This window comes from Notothenia rossii (genome assembly GCF_949606895.1).
Source record: "Notothenia rossii genome assembly, chromosome: 4".
Classification (NCBI taxonomy): domain Eukaryota; kingdom Metazoa; phylum Chordata; class Actinopteri; order Perciformes; family Nototheniidae; genus Notothenia; species Notothenia rossii.
In genome coordinates this window covers 76,455,137-76,476,476 of record NC_136902.1, presented here as the reverse complement: position 1 = coordinate 76,476,476, position 21,340 = coordinate 76,455,137, and the positions used below count along the sequence as shown (strand labels likewise).

Here is a 21,340-nt window from a genome sequence, read left to right as displayed (position 1 = left end):
ATTGGCAGTTACAGACGTTTGGATTATTTACTGGAATTGGTTGTCATTAATTGGTAGAGACACACTATTATTGTGTTATAAGAGATTATTAACCATGTCGCAGTTTGTGCATTTCTATTTAGATATGTTTATAATGGAATCTCTTTAATTATTAACTTAAGTTCAGATAAATGTAAGGTAGGCCGAGGGCGGAGAAAGATTGGATGAAACGCAGCTGAAAGAAGAACAACAAACAATACAATGTGTAAAAAGATGAACAGAAGAGGAAGAGACTGCAAGAGGAAGATTATGTTTATTTGTTATTCTAACCTTATCCACATTGAAATACACTGCAACAGTATAAACTGTTTCTCTCAGACAGAGGCTCAACGTAAATCCAACATCATTCATTTCAGTTTGGTTAGATAAAAGGTTGTTGAAGTTATCTTAAGGAAGGATAATGAGATGTTAAAGAAGAAAAGACAAACACAAAAGGATGTGTGAGAAGGGGGTGCGAGACAAAGGTAACGGAGTCCATTTTGTGTGGGCCAGCTGCTGTAATGTTTAGTAGTGAAGCTGAAGTCTGGAGGAAGGAGGCGAGAGAATGACAGAGAATGAGAAAGAAAATGATTAAAAGGGGAGGACGTTGAGGAGGATTGTTAGGATAAAGACCATTTTTGCACATGCACACACCTTGACTCTCCGATCGCTCTTCTCCCACCCACATTGTTCTTCTTCGTGTTACTGCTGAACCCTGCTCGCTGCCGGCAGGGCTGAAAAAACTCACCCTGTTAACCTCAGACAGATCGTTTTTCACTGGAATGCAAACCAGAAACTATGCATATATTTCAACAAAAGAAAAATCCAATATAGAACATTTCAGCAAAATGATGTGCACGCAGAGCCGAGACAGCCAAGAGGCCTGTCATGAGGCCCCTTAAAGAAGGACAATTACATCTCCTTCATCAGCGGACATTCACTGAAAAGAATACTCGCAACGTTTACTGAGAAAATATGTGTCTGGTTTAAATTGCAGTGGATTTTTTTGACGAAAAAACTAGTCTGTATTTATATCAGAAAGTTATCCATTGGAGTGAATTGATCAACTATAGTGCACATTATTTATTTTATTATCTGAAATCAGTGCGTGCCCTGATTTTCTTCAAAGCTTGCTCCCTGCACGGTCATTTAAAAGGAACTGACTGAGTTTTACATTTGGCTGGCTCCATCAATCACTTCCTGTGTCGTCTCGTTACCCACCCTCCTCCTTGGCTGTGTAATTATCCTGTCTCGATAGCCCCACTATGTCCTCCTCTTCCTTCAGCCGCTCATTTACTCTGACATTCAGCCGGGCAATCAGTCATTTATAGACCAGTGCTAATTTGTGGTTTTGCTGTGTCAGCATCAGATCTCTGCTCTGTTTACTTGGTAAACTAAATCCTATAACTTGCTTTTATTTAGATTGTTTGATGATAATATATTTGCTCTAAAAGGACATGCTAAATGTTTGTTTTTTCTAGTGATGAACTAAGTTAAACCTGCACTCATTATAAAGTCTGTTTGGATACGATCATTAGCTTGATACAGGAGAGGGTGAAAGGAACATGGCTATTATGTGTGGTGTGTCGATGTGCTGCGAATGCACATTCGAAGTTAGAAAACGTAATCCAAATGACAGAAAATACTTGATGTGTATATTTGAGTATTATTTATTTGTTTTGTAATTTTGGTAACCTGTCCCTATGGTCAGGATAATGGCATGTTATATTGGATGGACAGTAAATTCATGTGACTGAAGAGCATTCACATCGTCTGAAAATTCAAATTGTGTGAAGATAGCTTGCATGTCAATGCATCTATATATCAATTAAATATTGGGATTAAAACCTTAAATGATTTTGTATGATGTGAGGCATCTTGTTTGACTTTTCTGGCATGTTCTTATTAATATTGCGTAAGAATGTGACCTCAATTTAACATGATTTGGTCCTGAACTATAGCCGATTTTGACACTGTGTTAGCAGCGATGATTTGCAAATGGAGCACAAAAAAACTGCAGAAAACATAAACTAATAATCCAATTTTAAAGTATGTGTGTGTATTTTAGTGAACACACATCCATAATGAATGTTACCTCGCTGTATTATGGTAATAAATCTCGTTATGCTCCCAGTATTCCACTGTGCAGCTGAAACAGATTGTTATGAGTCATTTCTAATGGGAATGCAAGAAGCTGCTTGAATTGGCTGCAATACAAAGACGCAGGAAACAGGCCTGCTATAATATGAAAACACAAAAAGATAATAAAGGACTACCCACAAGGGTTTCAATCTTCACTTGAACTGTTTTCTCACTGCTCTTCTCTTTCTAACTCTCAGATAAAACCGTGAAAAGAGTCTGAATGCACTCACAGGATAAAATCCCTTCCTCTCCATTTAACCTGATGAACCCACATTGATTACCATAATCAACGATGTAACATTCATTATAGATGTGTGCTCACATACTTGAACATATTTATTATTTACTCAGCTTTCCCTCATTAGTCAAATACTAACAACAATACAATACTTGTTTGTTCTCCCTTGGCAAAGCCTTGCTGCTCCCACTGTTTGAAAATCTGCTTTCAGGCTCACTTATATGCTCACATGCCCACAGTGTCTCTATAATCCACCTATTGCACATTCAACTACACTTTCACAGTTTTCAATAATTGTTGTGATGCCCTGTTTCTCCTCTTCTCTTTTTTCCCTAGTCACAGCTGTGATTTTGCAGCCTTCACACTTGATGCCTGTTTTATCTCTCGTTCTTTCACTGATGGACTATATTTCCGGCTTCTCCTGTTTATACTGGATGTGCAGGCACTGCCTTTTGTCTTTATGGAGCGACTCCCTGCTGGCACAGTGCCTAGAACAACTCTCTGATCTAATAAACAGCATAATCAGGCCACTTCTCCTGCCGGGGTGTTTCACCCGAGAGCAAACCCCATAGGCAGAGGGAATTGAAGGTTTATGGCTCTAACGGGGACCGGCTTGTATAGGCCTCAAGCCCTCAGTGTGTTAACAGTCTGTTGTATATTATCAGTGTGTCAGCTGTTGTGTGCATGTATGTTTGCAAGTCTGGCTGAGAGCAGCTGCTATGTGTGGACAGTGAAGTCTGTAGGCTGAGTCAAGAATGCAACACTAAAGTCCTCTCCCAGTGTCTTTGTTGCTCAGCAGGGGGTTCAGATCTGGAGGTTTGGGGTACAGCTCTTCTGCCCTCATGACCACTCATGGAGAAAGCACACCAACGCCCTCGTCTCTCTGCAGGAGGAACAGCATCTCTCTGTGGAGGAGGAGAACATTACTGAGCTTATTCTGATTCCCTGCTTGTCCTCCTCCTCTGCCTCCTGCTGCTGCCGCCTCTTTCCTCTCTGCAGTCCCTCAAATGAACCTCATTGCCATACCAACTCCATACTTTAAGTTATAAATGCCATGTGAGGTGTTTTGCTCCCCACAGAGCCACATATGGTACACCCACCATATTGGCTGTTGTCATGACAGCTGAGCGTATTACGCATAAGCTATCAGATTGTGTATTTAGGTTAATTGTTTTGGACCTAAATACACATTTTGTTTTCAAAATATTTAGGTACTTTTATTGAAACCAGAGCCTTACAATCCATGAATCCAAAAATGGTCTCCTTTCAGTGGGTTTAGATGAGATTGATGAGAGGCTCTGCTTTCCTCTCACTTGCTTTTCACACCAATTGCCTCGCCATCTCTCACCGAAATCTGTTCTTTAAGACATTTTTCTCAAGAACTGGTTCCTCTGCCACTGATTTTCTCCACATCTTTCCTGGCTCCATTTTTATATCAATATATCCCATGTTAACTCTCCACAGACGTGATTTGGGTTTGAGTTCAGAAGAAAGAGTGCATAATAATCCTTCTGTTATTGCAGAGTTAAAACAAGACGGATGAGATTCAGTTTAAAGTTATGTTACAGAACATGTTTTCTTTCAGTGTCTGAATTTCATGGATACATAAACAGTCAAAGTGGTTTAAAACCTTCATGGCAGACAAGTCCTCCCAATTTATATGATGATTTCTCCTGCTTCCTGCACTCTGCGCTGCTGGACTAATGCATGCACAGTAATGTGTTTGGACCAGCTATGGCTGGCATCCTCTTGTTTTAAACAAACAATGCTCAATGGAATATTGCTTTTGTTTTGTACAAACATTTTATAGGAACATTTAGAGTTGGGAGGGTTGGGGTTGCCAGAAAATTGGAGGTTGTTGGGATACTGTATACCTTAAGCTTATTATTTACAAAACAATCAGGACATTTCTTGTTATACGCACCATATAAGATCCTGTAGCAACATTATTTAGCCAGAGGCTGCAGAGAATATTCCTTATTTTGCAGATTTACTTCAGAATTTAGACATTTATAACATAAGATTTCAGAAAGAAGAAAATAACAACTACACCCTCTCATCTCAGCGTTGATAAGCAAATGGGTCTCATCGACTGCTAATGGGGAATTGAATTAGTTTGACAGACGCACGATGAATGAGATGACACAACATGAGGGCCCTGCTAATGTAGTGTATTATCTGATGTGTGTTTAGAAATGAGCATGTATTTCAGAATAAATCACTTGGTAGGTTCTGGAAACTCTGGAAACTATAATGGAAACTCTGGAAACTATAATGTAAACTCTGGAAACTATAATGTAAACTCTGGAAACTATAATGTAAACTTTGGAAACTATAATGTAAACTTTGGAAACGATATAGACATAAGACAGCCTAATCAGTTATTTTCACTAACATTTGTCGCTTTGCTGTTCTTTGAGTTAGAAATTGAGAAGCTAAATATTGTTGCTTCCAACCTTTTAGAGATACAATATATTCCTTATTTGCAGTGAAAATGTAGACATACAGTGAACATTTACAATTTTAGAGCAGCAAAAAACCATGCAAGTCTCTTTTGTCAAGTCAAAGTAATTTCTTGAATTCAAAAACCTGTAGTTATTTTGATGAAACCTTATTCCGCTCTTGTGATCTTCCTTGTGCTTTCTTCTTGTCTGTATTTGCTTTCCTTTTGAACATTCATAGTTTGGCATTGGAAAAAAAGTCCCTTTCTTGAGGAGAGTTTACCACATAACTTACTGTTAAACCACAACATGATGATTTAACAGGTATTTCGTTCAATACATTACCAAAGTATTTAACGTGTAAATTAGTGAGCTTTAAAACTTTTGATTGGTGAATCAAAATGTCTAAAGCTCACTAGTTGCTGTTCACCCCCACTTCAAATCTTTATGCTTATCTTAGCTAACCAGTCTTTAGCTGTAGCTTGATGTTTAGTGCAGAAATACATGAGATGTATACATTTTCTTATATAACACTTATGGAAATAAGCATTGTACCCAAATGATTCTTATTATATAAGATACAATATTTATATGTAGATGCTTGTGCATGAGTGTGCAGGCTGGAGTTTGTCAAATATGCTGCTCCGAGGTCCTAATTCAATAATATCTTGCTAATAAGTCGACCTGTGGTTCTAATTACAAATGTCATTAGCTGGTCCTTGTTTCTAATCAGCTGATGGGTGTAGAGGAAAGTGGTAATACTGCTTTATTTACCATTGACCTGTGCCCTTCGTGGTCTGGTCGTGACCAGTGTTACAGTAAAACCAATACATCCTACATTTCAAATTGAAGTTTACAAAATTGTTGTTACATAATATTTCCTAATTGTATGTGTGTTTGTGCAGGGGAAGGAGACAACAGAGGAGGAGGATGAAGTCGCTGTGGGGATGGACAAAGGCTTTATGGATGAATTCTTTGAACAGGTTTGTTTATCTCACCGACCTGATATCTCCATATTCTTTCTATCTTTCTATCTCTGTGTCAGTGACTATTATTCCCTCTCACACATTTACCAGGTTGATAGTAGGCTGATAACTCGCCATCTTAAATTACAGTTCAGGACACACTACAATCTGTCTGGTTATTATTTATGTCCTCATATTGAGTCTAGTTTTTCAGAGATCTGTAATCAATCTCTTCTCTGGAGAGCAGATATGATTTATAGCTAGCGATGTTGTTGCATGGATGGTCGTTTATTTAAATGTTATTTGAAACAGACTTTATTGATTCCTCATCATAACACCGCTTGTCCAACATTGATGATTTCACTTATTTCCTGAATCTATGCATTCATATGGGAGTCTGTTCTCTGTACACGCTGTTCACATGTGCTGGGAACACGCTGAACATCATGATGGCTCTCAGAGGGGGGGGGGGGGGGGCTCCATTTTTAGAGCGCCTATATGTAATGTAAATCTCCCACAGTGAGTGCCTTTGAAAAGCAGAATAATTTGCCTCGAAAAGGAGACATCATAATCCATTTTTATAGTCATTTTTTATTTATTTATTTGCTGTCTCTGCCGTATTTGTTATATTTTACGAGGCTGTGCTTCTGTTTAGTTAAAATGTCTTTGTTTGTCAATGTATGCACATGGGGTTTTAACTTTGAAGTATTTAAATCACCATTGCAAATGCTGCAACAACGGTAGGTATAGAGTGAGGTTTATCGCCATTTAGCAGCATTTGTGAGTTATGAAAGAGGTTTGACAATCAGCTCTTTGATATGTGAGTTTTCAAAGCAATACGAAACAATAAACACATTACCAGGAGAATCATGTGGGTGCGAGCCGCAGGTGCATCAAAAACTCTGTATCTCAATAATCTCGACGTTCAGACTAACAGCAGCAACAGCGAGAAGCAGCTGTCACATAGTGCAACTCATAAACAGGCATATGACGGACACACTGTACATAACACAGGGTACAACTCCTGCAAGGTGAAGCCACATGGTAGTTATGGCAGGTAAAGAAGACATTTGAACCATTTAGTACACCTTCAAACTTCCTTCAACTCAACTGCAAACAAATAATAATCATTGGCATACTTTTTCTCACTTCGACTGCTCAAATGAGACCCCCTACACGCGTCTGCAGCCTCAGAATCATCCTCGACCCAACCCTTCTTACCTTTTGGCAACTACTTAACCTAAAATGCTCCACCTTGTGAACATTGCCCATCTCCATACCTCCTTACCCATTACTCCATCCCTTACAGACTTGACTAATGCAATAGCTTCCTCTTTGGCTGTCCGAATGAAATCAGAAATACATTTCAATGAGTCCAGAACTCCACTGCCTGCCTGCTCACTTCCACCATCAGGTTTGACTTCAAAATATTTCTTGTTTTGTTCGCTCCTCATTGTCTGTTTTGTTTTGTCTGTCCACCATGTACAGCGACCTTGGGTCCTGTGATAGGCGCTTTATAAATTCCATTTATTATTATTATTAAAATACTACGCACCCACAAAGGTCTTAACAACCTGGCCCGTCCCTTTCTCTACAGCCTGCTCTCCCCCCACATCCATCCCCAAGCTTTGGATGTACACATTTAAAGGTGAATAAATCCACCATTTACTTTGTAAATCAGAGGTCAACATCGAAGAGAGCAAAATGAAAACATCCTCTGCAAAAAAGACGTTATATCAGCAAACGGGAAATTCTCCAGCTGCACATTAATATTCTGTTTATGAATAAATAAAAAGAAGAGATGACTAGTTCAAGGCCCACATTTGACTTGCCTGACTTTTAAAAATGAATGCTAAGACCTCACATTGAAAATAAGGAATATGTGTCTTTTCCCTGCAACACATATTCTAGCAACCCATATCCAAATACTAAGCATCTTCACATTGTGTAAAAGTGACAGAAGCAGGTTTGTTTCTTCTATACCCAGAACTACATCTCTTTAGTCTGAGATTTGACAATCATTACACCTTTTTAAATGACTCCTAAAACACTCTCATTATCTGATGTTTTATCTCTGAGAGAACACTGCAGTCTGCTGTCATTTGTCTCCTCTCATTTCTGTTTTGCCGATTCTATATACTGGAAGATAGCCCTCTTTTATCTTTCTGGAATTTCAGTCCATTACCTCTGCGTCCAGTGAGAAACTGGAGGGTGAGTGAAAATGGAGACAGCGGGATCAACAGAGAACAGTTTGAGACCGAGCAAAAAGCAGAAGGGATGATTTTGAAATAAGAGGATTAGGCGAAGTAAGACAGCTAAACCACAGAGGAGGGACAGGTATATGAGACAGATGGAGATATAGATGGGGAAGGGGGCAGAGGGAGAGGAGCAGTAATCAGTTCTCACTCTGACGGGGTACGTAAATTAAGCTTTTAGTAGTGTAGAGATTGCTGCTGCCTTCAACCCTTCACTCACAGCATAAACATGACACTAAGTGGGGGTATTTCTTTCATAATGTGTTTGTGGCATTTGTTTGTGCAGGCATGAATGAGGCTGTGTATTTAAGTATCATGTATTACACTGTGCATTAAGTGTGTGACTGTTGTTGTGGATTTCATTGTTTGGATTGCATCAAAGGATAAGGCTGCTTTTCATAATTGTTGCCCCATGCCATTATATTGTCATTTGAAAGTGAGAGAATAAACATGTTTTCCATAAAATCTTGCAATATTCTTCTATTTACTGTCAATGCAGTACATACATTATGTGTGACTTACATTAACATTGTGAAATATGGCATTTGGGCTACAAAAATCTGGTTTCAGAATAATAATTTACATTTTTTACCTGAAAATGTATGTGAATGGCTCCTCAAGTTGTACAACAGAAACAGCTATCAATGCGTGTTTGTTGCCTTTGTGTCTCGCAGCAGTTAAGTACAACACACCATCTCTTAAGCATTAATGTTGATTCTACATTTCCTCTTAAAACTCATAAACCCACCAAAGCAGATTGACTAGCAGTTGGCTGGGAATTACATTCTAGTTTAGATGTATTGGTTTTGACTTTTTATGTTTGACAAAAAATGACATTATACATTTACTATCAACATAATTTAAACATGTGGAAGAGCTTTTCGGTTTCACATGGTGGACATATCTCTTCATAATAAACATAACCAATTACATTTATTCCTCAAATCTCATCATCTAGAAAAGCCCTGTACAAAGGCAAACTCGTCTGTGGTTCAATTAAAAAAAATAATAAGAGTGGTTGAATCACTAAATAGCTGCAATAACGTCTTTACCTTCTACAGGTGCGACATCTGACGTATGCTGTGTGTAGCCACACTTTCTGGCGTTCAGTGTGTATGTGTAAGAACAGATCTCTATTATATGTTGACTTCACAGCTTTGACAGTGTGTGCACGCATGTGTCTGCAATAGTGATGCTTAGCTGAGTCTCTTATTGTATGCCTCATGAGTTAAGCTGCAACAATGAGTATGCTTTAGTAAATTAATGATTATTGTGTTGTTAAATGAAAACACCGTTTTGAAAACTGCTCAGTCTGAATATGATATTTAGCAGATTTGTTTATACCAATCAAATATTTGGGTAAAGCAAAATGGACCATTCAAGATTGTAATACATTGTGATTCAATTATTCAATTATTCTCAGCCCTACTTTTCCTATTTTTCATGCTTTGACATGTCAGTACTCTTGTAACGTGGTGTAGCAGGGCTCATTTTATGGCCCAAAAAACAATCCCTATGATGCAAGAATGAAGTGAGCAAAAGCAAGAAATATCCACTGTGGCCTTAAGCCTTCTTATTATTATACCAAGCAAAATATAATTAGACTAACTTTGATAACATTAGATGACAAAGTATGAAACAAGCAATTTTCAGCCGTTGATTTTGGATGGTTAACGGTTCAATTTGTAGAAGATACCAACAAATCTCTTGGTGGATACAAGCATGTCAGGCTCATAAAGGAAGTTATGAAATGGACAAGTGTGTGTATGTGTGTCTGCTTATTTATTTCTGCATGTCTGAAATTGGTTTTTCTCCCTCACTAATAAAATGTGCCTGATTTCTTATGAGGTCTGAGAGACACACCGTGACTCACTAACATGGTCCCTAAACTGAGACAGCTTTAAGTGGCTTCATCTTCCTCTCACTTTCCGTCTCCTTCACTTTCTCTCCAGCCTGTGTTCATGTCTCAATCTTACTTTTTTAACTTTGTCGTCCCTCCCTGCCTGTCCATGTATTTCATTTTAACTACCTGTACTTACCTCAGTGTGCCTTCTGGTCTCTCCCCACTGGTATTCCAGAGCCAATTATGTTGTTATTAAAAAATATACCCAATCCAATCAACAGCTAATTAACTAGCTAATGGGAGAATAATGACCCAGGCTGAGAGCTCCAGAAGATATGGATTGAGTGCAGAGCTGTGAGGATTGTTAGGGGAGAGCTGGGCTGCAAATGGAAAAGTCCAATAAAAACGGAGGAGAACGAAGGGAGAACTGGTGTGTGGTGGAGCAGGTGGAGAGGAGGAGAAAATGATCGGTTGATGACAGACTGTGATGAAAGCAGATATTGATGAAGTCACTGACAGATGTGTCCTGCTGCTCGTCCAGCTGTTACCTGAGCCAGAGGCAGCACAGCTGGGGACGAGGCAGCAGGGAGGAATGTCAAACTATATCTTGGTGGCAGATGATGGGGTGAAGTGCAGAGGACATGTCATGCACTTCCAGTGTCAGCTATTCTTAAAATATTTTATGTGCTTGAATCAATTATTCAAAATTTGAAGAGATGTGTTCACTCTCCTGCCTAGGAGTTAGATTAGAATATAGATATCAGTCTGAGGTCTGTCACTAAATACGAACTTGACACAGGGAAGATCATTCACATGTCTAATGGCAAACTACTCATTTAAATTCTAGGACCCAGATGAGGGTGTTGCACTTTTTCTTTGTACATGTGATTTTTTGGTGTTTTTTGTTTTGTTTCTTTCCTTTAACTGTCAAGTGGGAACTAAGTATTTTTTTCTCTTATTATCCTATGATACTTTGTGAATGAGAAAATATGAAGGACAGACCATCTATTTCCATTTTGTTTAGAAAGGGGCAGGTAACACAATATTATTTTCTTCTCCCTGCTCCTTTTCGGTCAATGGTGTCTTAATAGAGACATGTTTTGTAAACAATTATTGTACAGTAAGTTGTGCATACCATGAATGGAACAAATAAAAATGCTATTTTTATTGTTGAAGATATTTTGTTTTCATGTCATTGGTTAGTTGGTTCCTCGGTTGTTGTTATTTTTGTAGTAGAATATGGCTGAGATTTTTTAAATAGGAATGCACCTAGCCGGAGAAAAAGCGTGATAGCGATCCAGATTTTAGTTTTTTATAAGGACGAATAATTTAAACAGTGTTCACATTTCAAGTAAAATAAAAAAAAAGCAAAAGAATATACATACAAAATCAGGACAGGATAACTGTTTTCATATTATAAATGTTTTATGTTTTCAATGTTAACTAATTAATTCTGGATTTGCTCCCAAATGTTTTAAGTGGAATTATGATATTTCTGTATTTTCGAGCTAAACTCCTTGGTTGCGATTATGGCATTTCTCACTTCTAAATTACATAATAATTCTTAAAATGTTGTTATATCCTTGTGAAAACATGTTGGACAGCTTGAAGGAGAACTTGACTATGACCCAGACATTACCGCTCAACATCAGCGGACAACCTCACTAATGCTCTCGTGGCTGAGTTGGAGCAGATCTCTGCAGCCAGATTTCAGAATCTCATAGAAAATCTTCCAGGGAGTGTGGAGACTGTGTTTGAAATCAGCCTGTAGTTTTGTCAACACACGACAAAAACATAGATTACTCCACTATTTGTAAAGGTCACAAAATGATGATGAATGAGACCGGATGCAGGCAGTACATATGAAAAACTTTGAATATCTGTGTGTTCCTCCACTTTAGCCTGCTTCCCTTTGCTTTCATTCAGCCCCTAATACGATAATGACATTTTCTGTTCGGTTTCTATCAACATCACTCACACTAATCACTGCTACTTCCTGCCTCAGCACTGAGGAGATCTAAAGTGCCTCTCTCTCTCTCTTTCTTTCTCGACAGGTGGAGGAGATCCGGGGTTTTATTGAGTCTCTGGCAGAGAAAGTTGAGGAGGTGAAGAGGAATCACAGCGCCATCCTCGCTTCACCCAACCCAGATGAGAGTAAGGCTGTTTTTTCAATTTTTTATACAGTTTACTCTTGTTTTATTACCTCAAGCATAATTCACTCAAGTTCAACACACAGAGACCTTCACAACTATAGGGATGCAAAATACTGTAAACTGGCTCCTCCACTGGTTACAAAAAGAAATCCAATTCTCAGTTGGATAGAAGTCTATAAAACAAATTACGCTGAGTCTCAATGTATTAATTTAACAGTAAACATTTTCAAGTATTTTTCAATACAGCTTGATGTTATTTTAATTGTATTGTCTAATTGACAGTTAATACAGCAGGGTAAGAATTAGGGCGTGGCCTTGACTTTTCAACAGCAACCTGTCAATCAGAATAGAGGCATAGCAATGCGTATCCTTCTACAGCTCCATTTCACAATAGTGTCACAGTTATCCTTCAAAAACTAATTGTAAACAGCTAACATTCATTTATTTAAGGGAAGGAAACATTTCTACATTCTTAAAAAAATAATGAAAACGAAAAGCATATTTGTCAGAGAAGCAAAAGGCCTGCCTGTTGACTGTTGAGAGCCATCGTTTCCCATTAATCAGTGCTCTCTGTCCTTTTGAGCATGTTAGGCTCTCACTGTGAAATCTCTTACACCCTTGTCCATCTCCACTTTTCTGTTCCTCTTCATTGCTTCTAAGTCCTGTCTTTACCTCTTAGCCTGCCATGAACACCATCTCAGTTTATTTTACTTCTCTTTGCCCGCTTTAACCACTGTTCTCTTTACTTTTGTGAAGTACCTGCTGGATGCTACAATCCTTCTTTCACTGTCTCTCTGCTCTCCCATCTCAGTTCTCTCACACCTTCTCCTCTCATATATGTCAGAGCATTGATCTGGACCGCTGCTTTCACAAGGAGGTTGTTGATCACACTAGTAACATCGCCCATTCCCTTTTCCTCTCCTTGATTCCCTACTTGCACAAGCCAGAAAAAGCATCGATCTGCTTGCAGCAGCGGGCATAAAATGAGCTCTTTAACTAGTCGTTGTGTGCAGATGACACACAGAGGGGAGCGGCAAGGTGCTGCATTCAAGATACAGATTATTCCAAAGGTTTCTTCCTTTGTGGCTGAAATCGATGCTCGGGGTATGTGTACCTTTGCCTGAGAAATGCGCAAAGCAAATTTAATTTGTCATGGTCGTTCATTACACCGAGGCCAGCGTGTTTTTCGCTGTCTGCCGGTTGCTTTGTGATCACTGAAGGGGAGTTATCTGAATACCTTCATCAAGGACCCTATCTCATGAGCAGCATTTGATGTTGTGTATGTGTGCTTGTGCAGTATGTGTGTTCAGCTGTTCCTCTTATACATCTAATTTATATACCAATTTGCTTCATTTTTTGTTTGGAAACATAATAATAATTTTAATCAAGCAATGAGGTTTTTATTTCTAAATTGTAAGAAAGAAAAAAAATTTTTAAAGCATGACATTTTGTGCATAGTATATGTATCTGATATTAGCTCACTGTCAATGCTTTTATGGACAATATCCACAAATAAAGCATGGTTTATGTTGTAAGGCAAGTCAATCAGAGAATCACCAATTCATCGTGATTGATTTCCTGGGCATCATGAATACCTGTAACACATTTCATTGAAAACTGTCCAATAGCTGTCAAGATATTTCACTGATTACACAAATGCATCACTGACTTGCTCTGTGGGCCAAATCAAACCAATAAGTGCATGCGTACATCTTTGATTTGGTACAGTATAGGAGAATAGCAGCAATGCGCCAGTTTCTTCCAGAAAATGGTAGACGTTGGAAAAAAGGTATTTAAATAAATAGATTTCCTAGAAATCAGGTTTTCTTTGCAGGCAATCAGAGCTTTGCAGTGCTGTCGTTTGTAGATTTGTGTGTAAAGTGTCTGTCCCTGTGACTGCTGTCGTAACATTGACATTTATGTGCGTCAGTGTGTCACCAAAACTAATTGCACAATGACATTTTAATGTGAAGTCTAATTTGCTTTTAGATGTGCACTGATTCATTTTTGTATTGAAAATGTTACGCATATCAAAGACCAGTGGTCTTTCATCCTTTTTATATCAATTCTGTTGTTTTATTGCTTTTTCAGTCGGTTGCTTTGCAATATAAAGTCTAGTATTATTTCATGTTTCTCCCTGTGGTGAGAGGAGTCTGTTCTGTTTCTCTTACCAGACAGAACTTGAGTGTCTTCCGCTTTTCCTCTTCAAGTATTTTTCTCACGGTTTCAAATCTTAATCCTTCTCTTCTCAGTCTTTATCTGAAACAAGCGCTGAGACTTTAAGTGCGTTACAACCCAGCGTAAAATTGTACTGCGGTTAACGTTGTGTTTCTGTCACGGTTTCATAATCACATCACATCTCTCCAGCCACCACTCACCTGGCCATCTTTACAACCCGACCACCAGCACAACCTCCTCTTACTCCCACACACACACACACACACACACACACACACACACACACACACACACACACACACACACACACACACACACACACACACACACACACACACACACACACACACACACACACACAATACACAGTGTGTGTATTTGTTTCTGCGTGTGAGTGCTTGTTTTTACTTAGTGGGTGTTAAAGATGTTGTGTGTTTGTGTGGGCTGTGCGCTGCATCTCTGAACAGTAGTACGTTCAGTAATGATGATGGATTAGGTAATAGCCATCAGGTCATAATGGGTATTGAACCTGTGTTTCCTCATGAGCAAATTCCTCTAATGCAGGAAGGGAAGAGACAATTGCAATTTATTTTTAGAAGCATGATTGAATTCACATGGGCCATTCAATAATTGCAGTATTTGTTTCATTTTCTAGCATTGTTTATTAGCTTTGTGCCGCTCGTTATTTTGATGGATGAGCCTGTTCTTGATAGATTTCACAATGAAAGGCCAAAAGTCAGTGATGATTGCTTCTCCTGCTGGAGCATCAGTGACCTTTACGCTCTGCTTTTCCTTTGAGACTGTGAGCAATATATATAAAATTAAATGAGACGTTTAGATGTTTAATGGCTGGGTACGGCTAATCGCCTTTAGCTGTCTTTTCCCTTCTCTCTTCACCTTAATGATAGGATTAGGTTGCATTCTACTGTCCAGCCTTTGTTGGTATTTTATCTGCCAATATCTGCCATTAATACTTCTATACAAGGTTTGTGTGTGTGTGTGTGTGTGTGTGTGTGTGTGTGTGTGTGTGTGTGTGTGTGTGTGTGTGTGTGTGTGTGTGTGTGTGTGTGTGTGTGTGTGTGTGTGTGTGTGTGTGTGTGTGTGTGTGTGTGTGTGTGTGTGTGTGTGTGTGTGTGTGTGTGTGTGTGTGTGTGTGTGTGTGTGTGTGTGTGTGTGTGTGTGTGTGTGTGTCCTTCTGTTCTGTCTTTCCTCTGAATTTAATGTAGGTTGTCTTGTAAGCCCATGTGGGTTTGGTGTATGTCACTAGAATAAAAATACTCACCCATAAGGACTGTCTTTTCTCCATGAGACAGTTCAAGGTTCAAGGCTTTTATTTGTCATACGTTCATAAATACAGAGTAGTTATGTCGATGGAAATCTTAGGTCACAGGCTCCACAGGTGCAACACCATAAAACAGAAAAACAGAAAAAATAGAGCAAGTAAATACAGAAATAAATAGTACAATTGTGAAATAGTGCAATAGGAGTCTACAAGTGATTGGAATATGATATATTAGATACATCATTTCTAAGTAGCAGCCAGATGAATGTTATGGATGTTGTTTCAGAAGTTCAGGTGTTTAACAGTGTTATTGCCTGTGGGATGAAACTGTCCCTGAGTCTGGTGGTTTTAGTCCGGATGCTGCGGTAACGCCTGCCAGACGACAGCAGACAGAACAGTTTGTGGCTGAGGTGATGGGGGTCTTTTATAATCCGGAGGGATTTCTTCCTGAGGCGCTGGGAGTAAAGGTCCTCCATGGATGGCAGCTCCGTCCTGGTGATGTTCTGTGCAGTTTTCACCACCCTCTGTAAAGCCTTACGATTGAGGGCGGTACAGCTGCCGTACCAGGCCGTGATGCAGCCAGTCAGGATACTCTCTATGGTGCACCTGTAGAAGTTGCAGAGTATCCTGTAGTCCATGTTGAACCTCCTCAGCCTGCGGAGGAAGAAGAGCCGCTGTCGAGCTTTCTTGGTGATGGTGGTGGTGTGGTGAGTCCATGTCAGGTCCTCAGTGATGTGGACACCGAGGAACCTGAAGCTGCTGACTCTCTCCACCGTAGTCCCATTGATGGCGTTGGGGGCGTGTCCCTCTCTCTGCTGCTTCCTGTAATCCACAATCAGCTCCTTGGTTTTGCTGACGTTGAGATGGAGGTTGTTATCCTGGCACCAAGATGTCGCCGTCGGTGATCTGGCCGATGACGGTCGTGTCGTCAGCAAACTTCACGATGGTGTTGGAGCTGTGTGTGGCCAGGCAGTCGTGTGTGAACAGGGACATACCACCATAGTCCATAGTCCATGTCCAAGTGTACATTGTTAAGTAGTAATAATAGTCAAAGCCAGAGAATCTGGGCTATTGTTATAAATAATGTTGTATCGTTTGTGAAAGGCAAAAGGGAATTTAGAAGTGTTTGATCATCTTACACTGAGTTTATGATGTTATTTTAAAACTACTGGGAATAATTAGCAAACAAAAGCACAAAACAATTTAACACATTTTCCCAACTAAATACCAGTTAATTAATAACAAAAACAAGATAATCCGTCCATGTAAATTAAATCTCACACATAAACATGACAATACAATCACACTAAGGGACAATTCTCTGTTCTACCACCAGCGTAACATGTATGTCTTTGGACTCCTGGAGGAAACCTGAGAAGTGATCATGAAACATTGATCCGGCTGCACTTAATACTCTTCCTGTTTTGTACTTTTTAAACAATTTGAGACGAGCAGCTTGGAGCAATACTTGGCACTGCTGTCTATGTTACCTATAAAGAAAGGTAAAAATCAATGCAAAACGAACTGAAAACCAGAGGGAATTTAAATGTGTGTTTTCTCTTAGCACTGCTGAGTGTTGGATCGTCTCCAACTGCTGCCGGCTAGAACATAAGTCTACAATGTAAACTGAGCAGCTCGCTGTGGCTTGTCGCAAACAAAGAAGAAAAATGTAATGTTCATTTTCTTTTGTTTGTATAATATTCCATTTTCACATCAGCATTTTCACTCTGGACCAGAGTCAACTGCAATTCCAGTTGTTTACCTAATACATGTTTGATTATAAAGTATAAATACTCAGTTTGAATTGTTGCTGATCTAATTCAATCTTGCAAAATGTACCTAATATTTTTGTTAAATTAAATGAAGAGAATCTGCTCCTTAACACTGAGAGTTTATTTATAACAACATTTATCAGTCTGTTTTTCCAACCACTTAGTGTTTGTGCCCTCTGACATCTCCTGCTTCCAGTTTCTAAAGAGCATCCTTACTCTGACTCTTAAAAGTCCTCAACTTGCAGCTCTGGAGAAGCTTGTTTTAATTGCAGCCTGTGAGTGTTACTATTTCTAGTATCAGATTTTGGCTGAGTGTGCTCCCACCCTCGCAGCTCTGTTTGCCAGAGCTCCTCCACCCTCACCCAACATTTGAAAGTGTTTTAAAGCTCTCTGAATTCCTTTAGTTCTTCTTAAAGAATATTTTTTCTTTGTTTCTGTCCTTTATTGCTGTCTCTATTATTGCTTACATCTCTCTCTCTTAATTTCTGAAATGGTGCGCTGTTATAGCAATTGAAGACACTCATTTATACTGTGGAATAATAGTATCCCTCTTAAAGGGAGGTTAATAGGATGTCAAGGGCAAGGGCACACACACACACACACACACACACACACACACACACACACACAATTAAGCATATATAACGGAGGTCAAATCTAAAAAGATAAATGTGTTCCTGTCCTCTTGACGCCTGAGCCAGAGGGCAATGAGGTCATGTGGTGGTAATGCTCTGATCTTGATGGAAATGTGAAGTGTTAGGAGGCAGGGGAGGTTTCAGAGTGACGATAACACTCACAGTTAACCTGTTAACGTGTCTCTGAAGATGTTGCAGGAGAAAGAGACGGACCAGACTGTTAGACAAAGACTTAAACATGTACAACACCCTCATCTGTTCTTGAGTCGTGCCCAAATAAATATATCAGTTGTAAATATATCAAATATATCACTATGACAACAAAATATATTGGTCTATTGAATTTCTAAGTTGGTTCTTGATGAATAAAAGGTTAATACATTTGCATGACAGCTTCCCAACACCTTTTACTTTATGTCTGACAGTGGATCAAGGTATCGGACTTAATTAAATATTAATTTCTCCTTGTTTACCACTATAAGGGAAATCATGTGTTTGAACAAAATCATATGACTATACAAAGCACTGGTAAATTACAACAATTTACAACACTAAAAACATCAAAACATAATCAAGTTGGTTGGAATAATAATGGCAACTTTGAAGTGACTACTGAATATTTATTTGTCCTTTTTTGCTCATGTGTATGTTTATTCACTATTCTTCATAGAAAATGAGTAAAATCTGAAGTCTAAACGATCATTGTAGGTTAGTGTAGTGTTTTGTATGGCATTTACATTTTATCTCTGCTGTCAGTTTGTCATTACCTGAGTTCATCCTGTATTCCTGCAGCAAGGCAATTATCCGTAATGTTTGAGGGATGAGCTCACATTTTGTCTCTCCGAAACATCAGACAACTGGACTCTAGACGATCAATAAGCGGTGCAAACACTGGTAATATATTTACAGAGAGAGCAGAGGGAGGAAAAGAGAGGTAGCGAGATGAAGAAAAAGATAAATGACTGCAAGTTAGCGTTTAGAGTGGCAGCAACTCACCCTGAGATAGAGTGGAGGAAACTGAAGTGGCCTGGTGTCTCGTCAGTTTCAAGGTACACTGACATTACACACACACACACACACACACACACACACACACACACACACACACACACACACACACACACACACACACACACACACACACACACACACACACACACACACACACACACACACACACACACACACACACACACACACACACACACACACACACACACACATACACATGGTGTCGATATAATAATAGACAGGCTGATGATTGAGACAGGCAAGAGGAAACCCAGATGGTGTTCTGATACAGGAGGTAGCTTTTAAGGTACAGGACAATAGCTGCTACTGTAGAACCAAGGCTGGTGTCGGGTTGATGCTAAAGGAGTTGGCAAGAACTACCAGGATGTTCATCTTTATAATCTCAGAAATATACTGCGGTCTGATGTAGGTACCATCTTGATAAGTAGACATGTTGGCGTGAAATCAGATGTCGGCAAACAAATACCAGTACACTCACTTCGTTGGCATATTGTTGGTGTCCACCACGCTAGCTGTGATATTGGGACTGATATGCAGTATAAGGTGCAGGTTAAAGGAACAGTTTGAAATCATGTACAGTATGCTTATTCATTTTCTTGCCCCCCTTGTGTCTGTACTTCAGATATAAACCCAGCAGCCAACTAACTTGGCTTAGCCTGGCACTGTTCGAAGAAATAACATTGAACATTAAAATTCATTCATGCTTTTCAGTGAGTGGCTCATTCATTAGTGTTAAGTGCAGCAATTATAACACTTTGCTGTGGGTTGATTTCACAAAGATGTAATGCTCATGTGCTTGTACTAAAGGGATTGGGTCTCCTGTCTTGTTACTGCTGCAATTCTTTGTTAGCTCAGCCTTTTCAATCAAATGTCAACCATCTCCTATCGGTCAGTTTTGTGACTTCAGTGTCCTTGGTTGGAATTAGCTTGTCTCTGTTTGGTCTGCTTTGGTTATCTGAATTGTTGTAATTTGGTCTTTTTGTATGGGCAAAAAAGCAAATTGAAATTGTTTCCAGTTTAGTGCCAACTCCCGGGATGATTGAAGACGCCTGCAGTGTAATCATTCAACTATCAGTTACTAATATTACTTAGTTAGTCATTATTACTAGTTTTAAGTCCTTTTGGGGACCTTTGTTGCATTTCAAGGATAAGTCTGGTGTTTCATATATTTTCATATTGTAAAAGAAATAATATCCTAAAACAAACAACAGCTATCAGCGATTTTTACCCCCGAGCAAATTGGTTCTCACAGACAACACAAACCTTTTAAAAGTGTCACAAGATGGTTATTTTATTCTTTTAAAGGCTGGATCATTTCCATAAAGAGACAAGCAATTTGTCTTCTTTTCTGGAACACCATTTATTTTACCCTTCTTCTAGCTTTTGCATTTTCTGCGTTTCTTCCTGCTTATAGAAAATCTTTCCCTCTGCCACTTTGAAACAATCTGATGCTAGTGAGAGGACCGACTGCACACATCGCCATAGCAACACAGTCTTAATGATGGCAACAAGCGTGACCTGAAGATTTCATTTGAGAGCGTCTGGGAGAGGGATGGAGTGTGAAGCCACAGCTCAATTGACTCCTCAGTTATGCCCTCTAATATGGTTTCCTCTCACTTCTCCCTCTACTTATTAATCAGCTCTCTTCCTCTTTTTCAACGGACAATAATGAGGCTGAATCGACACTTGATCGCGCTGGTTGGCCTCGTCTGTTTGGTAACCACCATGGTGAAATCTAATCTAACTCCTTCACACAAATAAACCATAGCTTCACACACGGCCCCAAACGGCGCTCAGTGTTTATGTCATTATCTCTGAGATGCTGGTGCTGCTGACCTCATGGAGCAGGTTACCAGAGGTTGCTATGGTTACACAGAAAAGAGGGCGACACCTCCACCTTAAAGGTGTATCTGAAGTGCAAGCAAAGATGAAATAGGATATGATTAAAAAAAAAAAATCCAAATGAAAGATATCAGTTTGCATTCCTAGACAGATCATTTTTGATCTGTAAATCAAAACACACACACACACACACATACACACACACACACACACACACACACACACACACACACACAAACCACAGCTTATTTTGCCCTCAGGACCTCAGCCCAGCTCTTCAGCTCAGTCTATGACCCTGACATTGGGGAATGTATTAAAATATATGCTAAGCATATTGTAGTTTAGCTGGAGGCTCTCAAACCGTAGTCCACAAACCAATTGGTAAAGCGAGATTGCTACGTCCACTTCTTAGTAAATGTTAAGATATGTTTCTAAGTCTTTTTTTCTTGACCCTTGTTCGTGCATTACATTCACAGACATGTGTATTACATCACATGAGTCAGGAACCTCTTTTGAACATTTCTCTTCTTTCTGTCACCTCCTT

The 21,340-nt window shown here is 39.3% G+C and overlaps 1 protein-coding gene across 7 annotated transcripts in view; it reads left to right on the top strand.

The window, feature by feature from the left end:
• Positions 1-21,340, top strand: part of stx1a (syntaxin 1A (brain)) — a 46,145-nt gene that overhangs the window by 6,217 nt on the left and 18,588 nt on the right. For 6 of the 7 annotated variants that reach the window (XR_013807932.1, XM_079679612.1, XM_079679608.1 and 3 more), the window contains exons 2-3: positions 5,745-5,822; positions 11,957-12,056. Coding sequence is in view for 5 of the 7 variants with exons in the window: in XM_079679612.1 (XP_079535738.1) it covers positions 5,745-5,822; positions 11,957-12,056 (178 nt within the window). In the remaining 2 variants the exon portion in view is untranslated. Of the gene's footprint in view, positions 1-5,744; positions 5,823-11,956; positions 12,057-18,890; positions 18,972-21,340 lie in introns of those variants that run through there. The other variant, XM_079679611.1, reaches the window with a different exon arrangement.